The sequence below is a fragment of the Garra rufa genome, chromosome 1 (assembly GCF_049309525.1).
Source record: "Garra rufa chromosome 1, GarRuf1.0, whole genome shotgun sequence".
NCBI lineage: Eukaryota > Metazoa > Chordata > Actinopteri > Cypriniformes > Cyprinidae > Garra > Garra rufa.
The window spans coordinates 12901441-12916890 of record NC_133361.1 but is presented as its reverse complement, the minus strand read 5'-3'; the positions used below and the strand labels follow the sequence as shown (position 1 = coordinate 12916890).

The following is a 15450-nucleotide window of genomic DNA, read 5'->3' as shown; positions in this document are numbered from 1 at the left end:
TTTGTTTTTATTTTACATTTTTATTTAAATAAATTTTTCGGGTTTTTTTCTGTTTTTAGTAAGTGCTTTATTTTATTGTTATTTTTATTTTTTATTTTTAAAAATTTTCTGAATTTCTTAAGATTAGTAAATGCTTTTGTAATATATTATTTAAATTTTTCATTTTTATGATTTTTATTCCTTTTTAATGTTTTTTTTATTTTTTATTTTTTTACTTAAATTAATTTTGTTTTTTTATGATTTGATTCATTGTTAGTGTTTTATTATACATTTTTTTAAATGATACATTTTATCTATTTTAATTTGTCCTTTTTATGATTTTTATTACTTTTTAATGTTTTATTTTGTTCTCATTTTATTTTTTACTTTAATTTGATGTTTTTATGATTTTATTCATTTTTAATGTTTTATTTTGTTTTTATTTTACATTTTTATTTAAATTAATTTTTTTCTGTTTTTGTATTTAAAAAAAAATACATTTTACGTTTTTATGATTTCTCCATTTTAGTAAATGCTTTTGTAATGTATTTTTATTTTAATTTGTAATTTTTATGATTTTTATTTCTTTTAAAGTTTTATTTATTTTATATTTTTACTTAAATTAATTTTAGGTCTTTTATTATTTGATTCATTTTTATTGTTTTATTTTGTTTTCATTTTACATTTTTATTTAAATTAATTTTTTTAAAAATCAGTTTTTAGTTTTATTTTATTGTTATTTTAAAAAAATTACATTTTACATTTTTATGATTTCTTAATTTTAGTAAATGCTTTTGTAATATATTGTTATTTTAGGACACATTATTAGGCCATGGGCAGCCGTGGCCTAATGGTTAGAGAGTCGGACTTGTTTTAATTAATTTTTAATAAGCACTTTATTTTTATTTTTAATTGAACACTTTCTTAATTTAGTTCTTTTTTAGTAGTGTTTTTAATAGTTTTTTTCAAACATTAATTTTGTTTGTTATGATTTTATTATTTTAAATATTTTATTTTGTTTTTATTTTATATTTTTTTACTTAATTTTATTTGTTTTATTTTTATTTTTTACTTAAATTAAATTTATTTCAGTTTTTTTATGATTTTATTCATTTTAGTTATATATATATATATTTACTTTTTAAATTTTTAATAAATGCCTTTTTATCTCTTTTTCGTTGTATTTATTTATTTTGACAGTTTTATGATTTCATTTTAAGACATTATTTTTGTTTTTATTTGTAAATATGTTATTTTAATTTGACATTTTTATGATTTTGATTGCATTTTACTAAGTGATTTATTTTTTTTTTAAATTCTTTAATTTGACATTTTTAAGATTTTTATTAAAAATTATTTACTTTCATAATTCCTAATGAATTCGCTATTTTATCAAATCATCTTTTTTATGTGCAAAAATGATTAAAAGATATGAGCTTTCAATCACAGAAAACAATCAACAGAAATGTTTCATGCTGTAACCTGAATTGAATTAAAGAATCCCATCTTTACCTTTTCTTTCTGCAGCAGAGGTTATAGGGTCAGAAGTCACTGCACCTGTAGAGGTCACAGAGGTCACAGATGGGGTCACGTGTCCGGACACGCCCACCTTACACCCTCGTTCCCATGGAAACAGCATCCGTCGACATGGAAACAGTCTCCGGCAGATGCATTCGTGTCCAGAACTGAGTGATCCGGCCGTCGCTTTACATCCCATAATGCCGGCGGATGAAGGTCAGGACCTGGTGACGGAGATGATGGACTTGTTCCAGAGTCTGGATCTGCTGGGAGGGAGTCTGACAGACCTGCAGGAGCTGGACTGGAGCGATACAGAACCGGATCAACAAAACCAGGACCAGGATGACAGGACGGGAGCGGCAGACAGCGCCACAACCCGCAGAGGACATCCAGTCAGGAGTCTGGTGGAGTGGGTCAAATCAACCGTTTAACGAAACCCAATATGGACCAAAGCTCAAAAATATTATGAAATATATTATAAAATGTATTTTACAATAACATTATAAATAAATATAAATAGTATGTTTTAAATATATTTATAATATATTTTATTTTTTTGTTAGTAAAATGTACTTTTTTATTTTAGTTTAGTTTTTATCCATTTTTAGTTTTTTTTTGTTTTAGTAAGTGTTCTATTTTGTTTGTTTATATTTTAAAATTATTTATTTTAATTTTAATATATATATATTAATTTTTGATTTTAAAATAAATATAGAAATATTATAAATTATTTATAAATTATAAGTAGTATAAATATGATATTTCTATATATACACCAACTTTTATAAAAACATAAAATGATGTCTGCAAGTCATGTCTGCAACAGAATTATTTGTCTGTGGAAAGATAATTTATTTTACAGGTTAATAAAAACCCTTTACTGTACAATTCAATTGTAAAGATGAAGATCCAAGTCTGTTTGTACCTTAGGTTTTGTTAAATTAATAAATTTTAAGTGTTTACTCTGTGAATATTACCTTTAACAATATTAACATTTACTAATTAGAATACATTAGAAAACACACTTGATTAATTACAGTACAAACTTTATAAAGTATATATAATTCACATTAAACATATATATATATATATATATATATATATATATATATATATATACCTATTCAAATACTTAAATATAAGCGTAATATCCAGACTGATCGATGATTTACTGAGGTGTTTTTGTGGCGTTTTGGTGTTTGTGGTGAATTCCGTGTGTTTGTCTCTTTAAGTCTCAGTCGTGTGTGGGAATATGGCGGAGGAAACCGAGTCTCCAGCTGCTGGTGAGTGAAAATAAAAGCGGAATATAAATGGACAGAGTCGCGGTCAAACGATCCGGATTGATGGAGTTTATGGCCGAGGATCACGTGATTTCGAATCCTGCTGGATGGCGCGTTTTTATCAGAATTCATGTTAGAATCATGATTGCAGGAGAGTTAAAGGGACACGGACTTATTTGAGTTAAATTCATTTTCATGTCACACGGTATTGTTTTGTCCTACAAATAATGACCGTTAATGTCTTACTGAGAACTACGTGCTGTAAAAGATCCTGCTTTTATTTTGTTACTCTGTGTGGACATTTTCATTCCAGTTCGTGATAGAAATGTCTAGAAATTATAGGGATCCAGTATAAACATTTCTTATTGCATCCCTTATTATTAATTAAATTAGTTTTATAGCATTGCACCGCATTTTGTGATGTTTTATGCCATTTTGTCTATTTAACCTTATTATTTTCCTATAATTTGCCTTATTCAGTAATATTCTGCATATCTCCAGATAAAAAATAAAGCTGATTTACATGTATAAACACTTAGTTGGATAATACAATATAACCTGTCCTTTATCTTATGTATTATATAATTATTAAATTAATATATAATATAATTAGTATTTTACTTAAATTAAAAAGTCAATAAAATGTAATTTAAAAGAAATTTAATTTCCTATTTAAACATTAAGTTTTAGTTCTATTGAGTCCTGCATGTTTAAAACACAGAACGTTCCCCTAACGTTCGTTTTTGGTTCCCGTTTGGTTATTTTTTGGGAACCAAATAACGTTAGGGTAAATAATTTTATTTTTTGCAACCATAAAATAACGTTGCCTAATAGTTGTTTTTTAAAATAACCTAAAAATAACTTACAGGGAACGTTCCCTTGTGATTATTTTTAGGTTATTCCTTTGCAACCATAAAATAACATTCCCAGAAGGTTGCATGTTGTTTATTATTAGATAACCTAAAATAGCAGAGAACGTTCCACAATGGTTATTTTTTAGGTTATTTAAAAATAACTTATAGGCCTACAGGACTTTCTATTGAAAACATTGCTGTTTTTGTGTAATGGCCTGTTAATGCAGCATTTATTAAAATACAGAAATTAGATCAATCAAATCACGTTTTTATGCCTAAATCATAATATTAAGCCAGGGTTAAGCATAGAGTGATAACAGAAATCATAAATTCGTGAGTTTGTTTCATCCTTATTTACTGCGCGCCTCTGATCTGCAAGTGCTTCTCCAGCACGCGCTTTTACTTGTCTTCCACAGAGAGGCGCGCTTGCGGAATTTAAAAACTAACGGTCATTTCGTTTTACTGACTGACTGACTCGCCCGTTTATCGACCTCTTTATTTAATAATTACTCAAAATTAATATAGGTTTGAGAGTAATATGATTTCGGAGGGATTTAACATGCTGAAGAGAACATGGTGCTAATCTAGAGGTTTTGGTCGAGAGGAATATGCCCCGCTGTACAAACTTCAGTGGTAAGAAATTAATGTACTGATATTCTATTTCAAATCAAGTAATTTTTTATTAATTATATATATATATATATATATATATATATATATATATATATATATATATATATATATATGCGAATAAACATAAAATTGTATAAACTACATTGTGTTAAAGTCATTTTTATTTGGCGCTGAAGAAAAAAAAAATCTGGGTACCCCGTAATGGACAGATTTATTGTGCTTAATCTTACAGATAATGGTTGACGTGCTCAGATTATTTTTACAATAGAGTACTGATTATCCAATCATAAAGATAATTTCCATGCCATTTATACTATACTGGGTCGTTATTGTGCTGGATAATTACTGACATACATTCTTGGAACATTCTACAAACAAAAAATATAATCTTCTGGGAGCGTCCAAGAGAAGTTTCCTGGGTAACCAAAAACAAACCATAAAAATAACATTCTGAAAACCAAAATCTAACATTCTGGAAATTAACTAAAAATGGTTAGTGGGGCATGAAAACACTCTTGAATAAGATTTTTATATTTGTAAGCTGTTTGTCGTAATAATATATTCACATGTCGTTTTTGTTTTCTCAGGCGGTTCATCTGAGGTCCGGATGGTTCTGTTGGGTCAGACGGGTTCAGGCCGCAGTTCATCTGGAAACACGATTCTGGGTCGATCCGCTTTCTGGACAGATGTGTCGCCCTTGTCCATCACCAGCCGCTGCCAGCGTTCAGGGGGTGTGGTGGATGGGCGGAGCCTGTGTGTGATTGACACCCCGGGGTTCTTCCACACCTGTCTGAGCCCGGATGAAGTGCGCACGGAGATGAGCCGGTGCGTGGAGCTGAGCGCGCCCGGACCACATGTGTTCATACTGGTGCTGCGTGCTGGACGTGTGACGCGGGAGAGCAGCGCCGCTCTGGACTGGGTCAGCGCCGCATTTGGACCGCAGGCACTCAGCCACACCGTCGTCCTGATCACCTGTGGTGACATGCTTGGCGCCAAACCTGCTGAAGACTTCCTGAAGGAGAGCGAGGAATTATGGGAGTTTGTGTGCAGCTGCGCAGGCGGCTATCACGTGTTTGACAACACTAAAGGTATCATCACATTACGAATTAATTATGGAAACATTCCGCCATGGGATGGATGATAGATTTTTTACTTTTTTGCAAATTTTCATTAAAACAGAATTGCGAGATATAAATTATGAGATATTAACGCAAGATAGTAACACAGGATTTAACTACTCAAGATATTAACTACAAATTGCAAGATATTAACTATGAATTGCGAAATATTAACAGAATTGCGAGATATAAACTCAGAATTATGAGATATTAACGCAAGATATTAACTACGAATTAAAAGATATTAACACAGAATTGCGAAATTTTAACTCAGAATTATAAGATATTAAGAGGGTTACAAGATTTAAACTCAGGATTGCGAGATATAAACAGAATTGTAAGATATAAACTCAGGATTGTGAGATAAACTCATAATTACAAGATATTAACTTAGAATTATGAGATATAAACTCAGGATTGTGAGATATAAACTCAGGATTACAAGATATTAACTTAGAATTATGAGATAAACTCAGGATTGTGAGATATAAACTCAGGATTGTGAGATATAAACTCAGAATTACAAGATATTAACTTAGAATTATGAGATATAAACTCAGGATTGTGAGATATAAACTCAGGATTGTGAGATAAACTCAGAATTACAAGATATTAACTTAGAATTATGAGATATAAACTCAGGATTGTGAGATATAAACTCAGGATTGTGAGATATAAACTCAGAATTATGAGATATTAACTTAGAATTATGAGATATAAACTCAGGATTGTGAGATATAAACTCAGGATTGTGAGATAAACTCAGAATTACAAGATATTAACTTAGAATTATGAGATATAAACTCAGGATTGTGAGATATAAACTCAGGATTGTGAGATATAAACTCAGAATTATGAGATATTAACTAAAAATTATGAGATATTAATTTAGAATTATGAGATATTAACGCAAGATATTAACTACAGATTAAAGGATATTAACACAGAATTGCGAAATATTAACAAAGAATTGCGAGATATAAACTCAGAATTATAAGATATTAACAGGATTACAAGATTTAAACTCAGAATTGCGAGATATAAACTCAGCATTGTGAGATATAAACTCAGAATTACAAGATATTAAATAAAAATTATGAAATATTAACTCAGAATTATGAAATATAAACCCAGAATTACAAAATATTAACTAAAAATGATGAGATGTTAACTCAGAATTATGAGATATTAACTCAGAATTATGAGATATTAACAGGATTGCGAGATATAAACTCAGAATTATAAGATATAAATGCAAGATATTAACTACGAATTGCGAAATATTAACAGAATTGCGAGATATAAACTCAGAATTATGAGATATTAACGCAAGATGTTAACTAAGAATTTAAGGATATTACACAGAATTGCGAAATATTAACAAAGAATTGTGAGATATTAATAGAATTGCAAGATATAAACTCAGAATTAAGATATTAATGCAGAATTGCAAAATAATAACTCAGAATAGCAAGAAATAATCAGAATTGCAAGTTATAAACTCAGAATTGCGACACTAACACAGTTGCAAGATATAAAGTCAAAATCACGAGACACACAGAATTGTGAGATAACCTCAAAACTGTGATATAAACTAATAATAGTGAGCTATTAACACAGAACTGCAAGAATTTAACTCAGAATTGCTAAATATACTCAGAATTTTGAGATATTAACCAAAGATATTACCACAGAAATCCGAGACAAACACAGAATTGCTATGAAGTCAGAATTGCTAAAAAATAAACAGTTCTAAACTCAGAATTGTGACACTAACGGAATTGTGAGATAAACTCAGAATTATGAGATATTAACGCAAGATATTAACTATAAACTTAAAATTGCAAGACAAACTCAGAATTGTGAAAATGCAGAATTGTGAGATATTAACACAGAGTTGCGAGATAATAATGCAGATTGTGGGATATTAATACAGAATTGCGAGATAATAATGCAGAATTGTGGGATATTAACACAAAATTGTGAGATAATCAAATCTCAACTCCTTGATAGCTTGTGTTGTCATAAAATGTAACTATTTTATTGCACATCTTTGATGTATGCAACTATAAGGCATGAAGCTTTGCAACCGTGTGTACTGTGAAGAGCACTACAAAAATAAATGTGACTTGACTAAAGGTCTTGAGGAGAGGTCGCAAGTCACTGAGCTGCTGAAGAAGATCGATCTGCTGATGGAGCGTAACGCAGGAGCGCATTACACCGCTGACATGCTGCTGCGGGCCGAAACTGCCGTACGCCAAATGCAGCAGAGGATTCTGGGAGACGATCACGAGGAGGACGAGGAGGCAAAAAAGAAGGCGGAGCGTCTGTTTTGGTACGAGCTGCTGACATCCATGGGCCGTGGTGCGGTGGAAGCGTCCGGTGTGATGGAGAAAGGCAAGGGCAAAGGGAAGAAGGTCAAAGCCGTGCAGAGGGTGGCGGCCATCGCCTCAACACCGCTGTCAATCACAACCGCCGCTAAAGTGATGGGCGGAGCCGTGAGAGAGGGAACCAAAGTGCTGTACAAACACAAGAAGACACTCCTGCGCTAACACACACACACACTTCAGAGACCTTGAGCAATACAAGATGAATAAGCAGATTAAAACACATTATCAATACTTCCTCTAGATGTGACCAAATATCTGCACTACGAGATTATGCATGCATCTGAAAAAAGAAAAGAATAATAATTTCACAATGTCCAAGACAAATGCGTCAAAATTATATTTTTCATTAAGAAAATGGGGCCATTTTAAGACTGATATATATCTTTTTTTTTTACTTAATTTAAGCATTAAGCATATTTCATTTAATGTCTCACACACATAGTGACATTATTTTTCTATATTTTATTTATTTATTTAAATGAACAGTATTTAATTGTCAGTAGCCTGGTGTAATGACCATATATGTATCAAAATATATTTAAATGTAAATATTTAATTGTACTGAATTTAATTAATGCTGCTTTATGTGTAGATATGATAAGAATGTAAACAATTTTAATTGTGCTCAAAAAATTAAGAAACACTAACACATATTACACAAAAATATTTTTTTTTTCTTTTGATTTTGGGATAAAATGAAAGCTTCATAATTGGATTAAAATCACTAACTGCTAGCTGCTTGAATTATAACATCTGTTCAATCATCACAACTATCTGATTTACTTCATAAACTGGAAATAAGGAGCCGTGACCCACAGATGGACCTAAGTGTGTGTTTCTGCACTCTTTCGCTCTCATAAACACAAGGCGTTTGCTCTGCAATGACAGAAACTCTTTATTGACATGCTTTATAAAAACCAGGGCAGATAAAACTGTCCATCTTCATATAAGCTCATTAAAAAAATCATTATGCTATTGCCAGACATCTGTTAAACGTCATTCTCAGACTGAAATGTGGTTTATACAAACATTCATGATCTTCACGGGTATATTGGCACAAAACACTCAAAGATCCCAATCAAACATCCCTTTACAGAGTGAAAAACAATTTGTAGTTGGTCATGAACAACACTATTGTGTAGTACAATGAACAGAGAACTGTGAAAATAAACAAGAAAAGCAACCTACGAACTACAGAATGTGGAGTGTTTCTTACACACACACACACACACACACACACAAACATACATATATAAACGCACACACATCCTCAGCAAATTGTCTTTAAGAACAGAAACACATTAAGGCATCAAAGACGGGACACGTCCAGCAGATCTGATCACTGTAAGGCACGATTACACCAGCCACATGTGCAGCTCAGACAAAAGAACTACAGCGGCGGCCGGTGATGATGTAATGACTGGGTGTGGCCTAATGGAGGGGGCGGGGCCTGATCCAACAACTCACACCGGCATTGGCAAAGACATCTTTCCACTTCCTCTCAGCACTGTAAAATAGATAATAGATAGTGACAGACAAATGGACAGACAGATAGAAAAAAACGACGGTCGAATACACAGACGGACAGATAAAGTGATGGATAGATGGATGAAGGGATAGACAGACGGACAGACAAACATGGATGGACGGATATACAGACAGACAGATAAACAGACGAATGGACAGAGACAGACAGACGGAAAGATGGGTGGATAGATTGATGGACAGAAGGATGGATGAAGGGATAGAGAAATGGAGAAACAGATGGGTGGACAGACAGCAGAAAGAGGGGCAGACAGATGGATAGATGGACAAAAAGGTGGATGGACAGATAAACAGATGGACAGATCGGACAAATAGATGGATAAACAGATGGAAGGACAGACATATAGATGGACAGATAGATAAACGGACAGACAGATGGATAGACAGACAGATGGATGGACAGACAGATAGATGGATGGACAGACGGCCAGATAAAGGGATGGATAGATGGATGAAGGGATAGACAGATAGGCAGCAGACAGATAGACAGACAGACAAGCGGATGGACGGAAAGACATACATGGATGGACGGGTATACAGACGGACGGATAAACAGACGAATGGACATAGACAGACAGATGGAAAGATGGGTGGATAGATTAATGGACAGATGGATGGATGGACAGACAAATGGACAGATAGATAGGCAGATGGATGAAGGGATAGAGAGTGATGGAGAAACAGATGGGTAGACAGACAGAAAGAGGGACAGACGGATGTATGGACAAACATATATGGATGGACAAACAGGCGGATGGACAGAAAAGGACAGATAGGACAAATAGATGGATAAACAGATGGAAGGACAGACAGATGGACAAAAAAACAGACAGGCGAATGGACAGGTAGATAAATGGACAGACAGATGGATAGACAGACAGATAGATAAAGAGAAGAATAGAAGGACAAACAGATGCACGAATGGACAGATAGATGGACAGACAGGCGGATAGACAGATAAAAGGGTAGATTAACATATGCAGACAGACAGACAGAATGACAGATTGATGGACAGATAAAGGGAAGAATAGACGGATAGATGGATAGATAGATAGACGGATAGATAGATAGACAGATAGATAGATAGATAGATAGATGGACAAATGGACAGATAGATGGACAGGCAGGCAGACAGATGAAGGAATGGATAGACAGATAATATCATTGATCAATAAATCATCCTCCAATTCATCTTCTAATCATTGAATGAAAACAGATATAAGATCAAAGTTGTGAGATGTCTGCTGACCTCTGGTGAAGTACAGATAGAAGAAGTCACAGTAGAAGATGGTTTGGACGACGCCGGACACCACAGCGATCTGGTCGAAGAATCCCTCCTGTTGATAGCGCCACACCCAGTTAGCCAGGTACAGCGCACGATACAGGCCCAGGAAGAACAGGTAGTGTGTGGTGATGGACTCGGCCTCGCCCGTCTTAGTGATCATGAAGAGCTGCGGCAGGATGGCCACCGACTCCAGATAGATGGAGAACGTCCACAGGATCTGCACAAACACAGAGATCTGTCACGACCATGTTTCATCTTAACATCTAAATCGCTCGCCGTCGAGCTCTGACCTCCAGCGGCGTGAAGGCATAGTTCTCCAGGAAGGACAGACCGGCCACCGGCACCAGCAGGAACTCCACACGGAACGAGTCGCTTTCAGAGTCGTACGAGTTCCTGAAGCGGAAGTAGATGAGGCTGACCGTAGCGTACGCCAAGACAAGATACACCACCTGAAAGACAGATCACATGTCTGTCAGACACAGCTTCCATCCAGAGTGACTTCGGATTCGATCACATGACCTGCTGTCAGAAGCACCCTGTTCAACTAGTCGAGCTGCAGGAACATAGTTTGACTGTATGTGGTTTGAGTGTTTCAAGAAACTATTTGTGGTTTGTCATGCACATGATGTCCTACAGCTTTACCTGTGAGTTTTGCATGAGTTAAACTTATAATAATACATGATTTTAATTAGGGCTGGGCGATATGGCTGAAAACTATATCACGATATCAGTGTTTCATATCGGTCGATATCGATAATTATTGATATTTTTATGACCCATTTAAAATAAGGACCAAGAGAAAAATATATTACACTCAAGCATTTTTATTTTAAACTTAACCTGCCTCTGATCATAATCCCCTCAGTTATTAAGACAGAAATGTCAACAACCATGGAAAACTCAAATAATTAAAATGTAAACATAAGTCTAAAGTCACAATATACACTTAATTATCTCTTAATCCTCAATTCAAACCCCATTCATTGTCGATGAAGTGAATGGTAAAGCTAATGTATGGCCCAGAAGTACGGCTTGACCACAGGTCAGAGGTTGTTGCAAAGTACTTGGCTGATTATATTTATTTCTGCACAGATAGCTGGTTCCCAGTAGCCAACATTACTTCTTTCCCAGTACTTTAGCCTATACTTTGTGTAATAACAAAAATATTTATTTAAGTGAAAAAATAAGTCCAAAACTTTCAACATTTTGAACAATAGGGCCTTACAATCTTTTTTTTTTCTTTTTCAGAAATTCTTGTTTTAATTTTTCTGATAATCAAATGAAAGCAAAATCACTTATTTATTTTTAAAAATAAAAATAAACGGAGCTTTACTGTTAAAATTAATACATAGAAGAAAAATTATATTCAGCTAAAAAAAGGTTTAATAATAATAGTATTTTTTCAACAATTAAGTTAACTCTTTATTTTATTTTTTATCATACATATTGTTTTATGTAAATTATTTAAATGTGAACATATAAACACCTACATTATACTGTACAAAGTAATACAAGACTAATATTGTTCTGTTACATGTTGAACCGTACTTTTATTTTGACAGGTTGCCGTAGTTTCACTAATGAAACGGTAAAATTGACAAAAAGTGACACTCACAGCAGCTTTGGAGATGTATTTATTGGAGTTTGTCTGTTCATGTGAGATGCAAAGGCCAAAAATTAGCGGGAGCGTCACGTGTGCAGTATGCGTGTAGTGAAAATAAAGCGCGTCTCCTCCATTTATACATAGAGGCAAACGGAACATGCAGGATTCTTATTGAAACGGTGTTTTTGCGTTTCAGTTTTCACAGGCACTAGTCCATATCGCGATCTGAATTAATTAACAGACCAACTTTTGATTTATTGATCCAAAAATCGACGAATTCCGCGGCATTCCGCCCTATAGTAAAGTCCGTTTTTATGAATGGAGTCCGCGATCCAGTCTGTGAGGAGACATTGTAAACGCGCGATCATGTAGAGACAGAAATCAAATGCCGTCGTGTAAATAAGATTAATAACATAAGGCTATTTAGTTTGTTTAATACAACAACATGGACCCGTTCTGTAGGAAAGATAAACTTCTATTGTGATCTGGCGCTATGAACTGGATGTTTAAAGGGGGGCTGGGCGGGCCGACGAAGAATACAAAATATCGAACGTTTTATCGAACACATTTTTTATTGATATCGATCTCTTGTCTATCGCGATATATATCGTTATCGTTTTATCGCCCAGCCCTAATTTTAATCAAAGAACTATATCAATTCAGTGCAAACATCTGCTGAAGAACAATCACAACAGTTTCAACATCAGCTGTGTGTGTGTTTGTCTTTCATGGAAGACCATTTCTGCCACAAAATAAAACAATGCTGTGGCAAATCATAACTGTCATGAAAAAAAATGAGATACTAAAATCATGACGAAGTTATTATGAGATAAACACTGAAATTGAGATACCAATAAAAATCATTGTTTTTAAAAACATTTTCTTTTTTGTCTTTGGCATTGTTTTTGTCTTAATCATTACTTGTTTAGTCATAATTATTATCTCAGTTTTCAACTTTTAAATATCATAATTATAACGTAATAATAACAACAACTATGACTTAATGTCATCATTTTGATTTATAATTAGGACTTTTTATCTCATAGTTATGAGTCTCATGTCATAATGATTTAATTTCAATTTCTGTTTTTTGTATTTCACAATTATGAGTTAGTATGTCATAATTTAGACTTTTTATTTCGTAATTATGACTTACCTGAATTTTAATTTTGTAGTCTCATAATTAAGTGCTCCGTAAGTTTGACTTATCTCATAATTATACTTCGTATATATCTTATTATTTTGACTTTTTACAAATTCTCAAGGTTTTGAAAGTCATTGTTTTATCATAATTATAAACTTCAATTTCGATTCTTTTATTTCATAACTATGACTCAGTATGACTTTTCATTTCTTATTTTTGACTGTTATTAATTAATTTCTACTTTTTAATTTCATAATTATAATTATGTCATAATTATGACTTCTGATTAATACTTTTGACTTATCTCATAATTAAACTTGATATCTTATTATTTTGACTTTTTATTAATTCTGAATTCCATCTCAAAGTTTTGAAAGTATTTCTTTTTAGCTTCAAATTACACTTGGTATCTAATTATTACTTATTATAAAATTTAGAGTTTTATCTTAAAGTTTTGAAAATCATTGTTTTTATCTGAATTACATATGGTATCTTATTATTTTTACTTTTTTATACATTCTGAATTGTATCTCGAAGTTTTCAAAGCCATTGTTTTTAATCATAATTATGACTCAAAAAATTTTAATTTCATAATTATGTCATAATTTTTGACATTTTATTTCATAATTATAACTTATTTATATTTTAATCTTAATTTCAACTTTTTAGTCTCGTAAATAAAACTTACTACTCAATTTTGACCTTTTTATCTCATAATTATATGTGGTGGTGTCTTATCATTTTTACTTTATATAAATTCTGATTTGTATCTAATAGTTCTGATTGTCATTGTTTTATCATAACTATGACTCATTATGTAATAATTTTTACTTACTATCTCATAATTTCGACTTTCTATATTACAGTTTTGACTTTTTATATTAAAATGATAATTTATCAAAGCATGACTTTTTTCTTATGTGGGAGAAATGGACTTTCATGGTCTTTACCTTCATCACAGTGTTGTAGATGGAGATGTAGGATGTGAAGAGGTCCAGATATCTGGTGGTGAAGACCAGTGCGAACAGCACCTGAGACTTCCCAGAAATGCCTGAAACACACAACCAATTTCAGAATAGATTAGAACAGCCCACAACAGACTCAGAAATGTCAAAAGACAATCTTGAATTCCTCAAGGAACCTTAAGAATCCCTGAAGACATGCTGTAGGTGGGTCACACAACCAGCTGCCACGTAAACAATACAAACTCATGAGCAAACACGTAACATCAATTACAGCCCTACAGTCAAGCGTTTAATGTGTTTCAAGCGCTTTCATGTGTAAATAAATTCTAAAGTAGATTCGCTCCGGTTCGGCTTCACATTCACGTTCTGAAATCCGGTTTAATCACTGATGCGCACAATAACGCTCAACAATCAGCGCACGAAAATCACATGAAACATGTAGTTTTATTCACTGTGGTATGCATATATGAGTTTCTGCGTGTACCTGCACATGATTTGGATCTCCAGATCTTCAGGAACAGAATAATGATGGCGACCAGATGACAAACATCTCCAGACAGTCGGAAGATATTCATGTTATCGATCAGTGATCAGCGCTGGATTTAAAGAGTTTTGCAGCTGTTCTCAGATCAGATGCCCGTCCCTGCAGGAATAAATAACTCTTTTTTGTTTCTGCTGCTCAGCGCGTGCGCGGTATCCGTTTTTTTTTAGCATAAATCTCCTAATAATTTTACTAGATATCTCTAACAGAATCCGTGATAATTTACCGCAACTCTCTGATGGTCTAAACAGGACTATGCGCTCGCGCCGCTGATCGGTGACGTGGCTGACGGTCCACAATACCAGGATCCGGGTTCCCTCTCTGCGCGCGTGCACGAGCCGCGTCACAGCCCCGGCGGCGTGCGCGTTTAAAGGGGAAACGCGTCAGCTAAAAAACCCGACGACAACCAAACTGTTTGCTACGGAGCCCCTAAAGAGGAAACCCTATAAAGTGCAATTGAGCGCTTTCTGTTCATATTTCGTATGCTGTAAGCAAGGTGTGAACCAGTCCTCCAGTGTTTTACATTAAGCGTTTTAGAATGTCCTAAAACCGTGCTTTGAGGCACTGACTGTATTTCTTAATACCTGAGTCCAAG

General features: G+C 33.5%; 3 protein-coding genes across 3 annotated transcripts in view; 1 reads left to right on the top strand and 2 right to left on the bottom strand.

Moving 5' to 3' along the window:
- The window catches only part of LOC141284469 (GTPase IMAP family member 4-like), a 480107-nt gene that overhangs the window by 5046 nt on the left and 459611 nt on the right, over positions 1-15450 (bottom strand). The window lies entirely within an intron of this gene.
- LOC141331038 (GTPase IMAP family member 7-like) lies at positions 2750-8293 on the top strand. Its single transcript, XM_073835887.1, has 3 exons — positions 2750-2780; positions 4852-5352; positions 7522-8293. The coding sequence occupies exons 1-3, from the start codon at positions 2750-2752 to the stop codon at positions 7932-7934; spliced, it is 945 nt and encodes a 314-aa protein (XP_073691988.1). The 3' UTR covers positions 7935-8293.
- kdelr3 (KDEL endoplasmic reticulum protein retention receptor 3) lies at positions 8643-15139 on the bottom strand. The gene is made up of 5 exons (XM_073836006.1): positions 14799-15139; positions 14300-14400; positions 10893-11051; positions 10567-10819; positions 8643-9279 (listed from the first exon to the last, which is right to left on the bottom strand). The coding sequence occupies exons 1-5, from the start codon at positions 14887-14889 to the stop codon at positions 9236-9238; spliced, it is 648 nt and encodes a 215-aa protein (XP_073692107.1). The 5' UTR covers positions 14890-15139; the 3' UTR covers positions 8643-9235.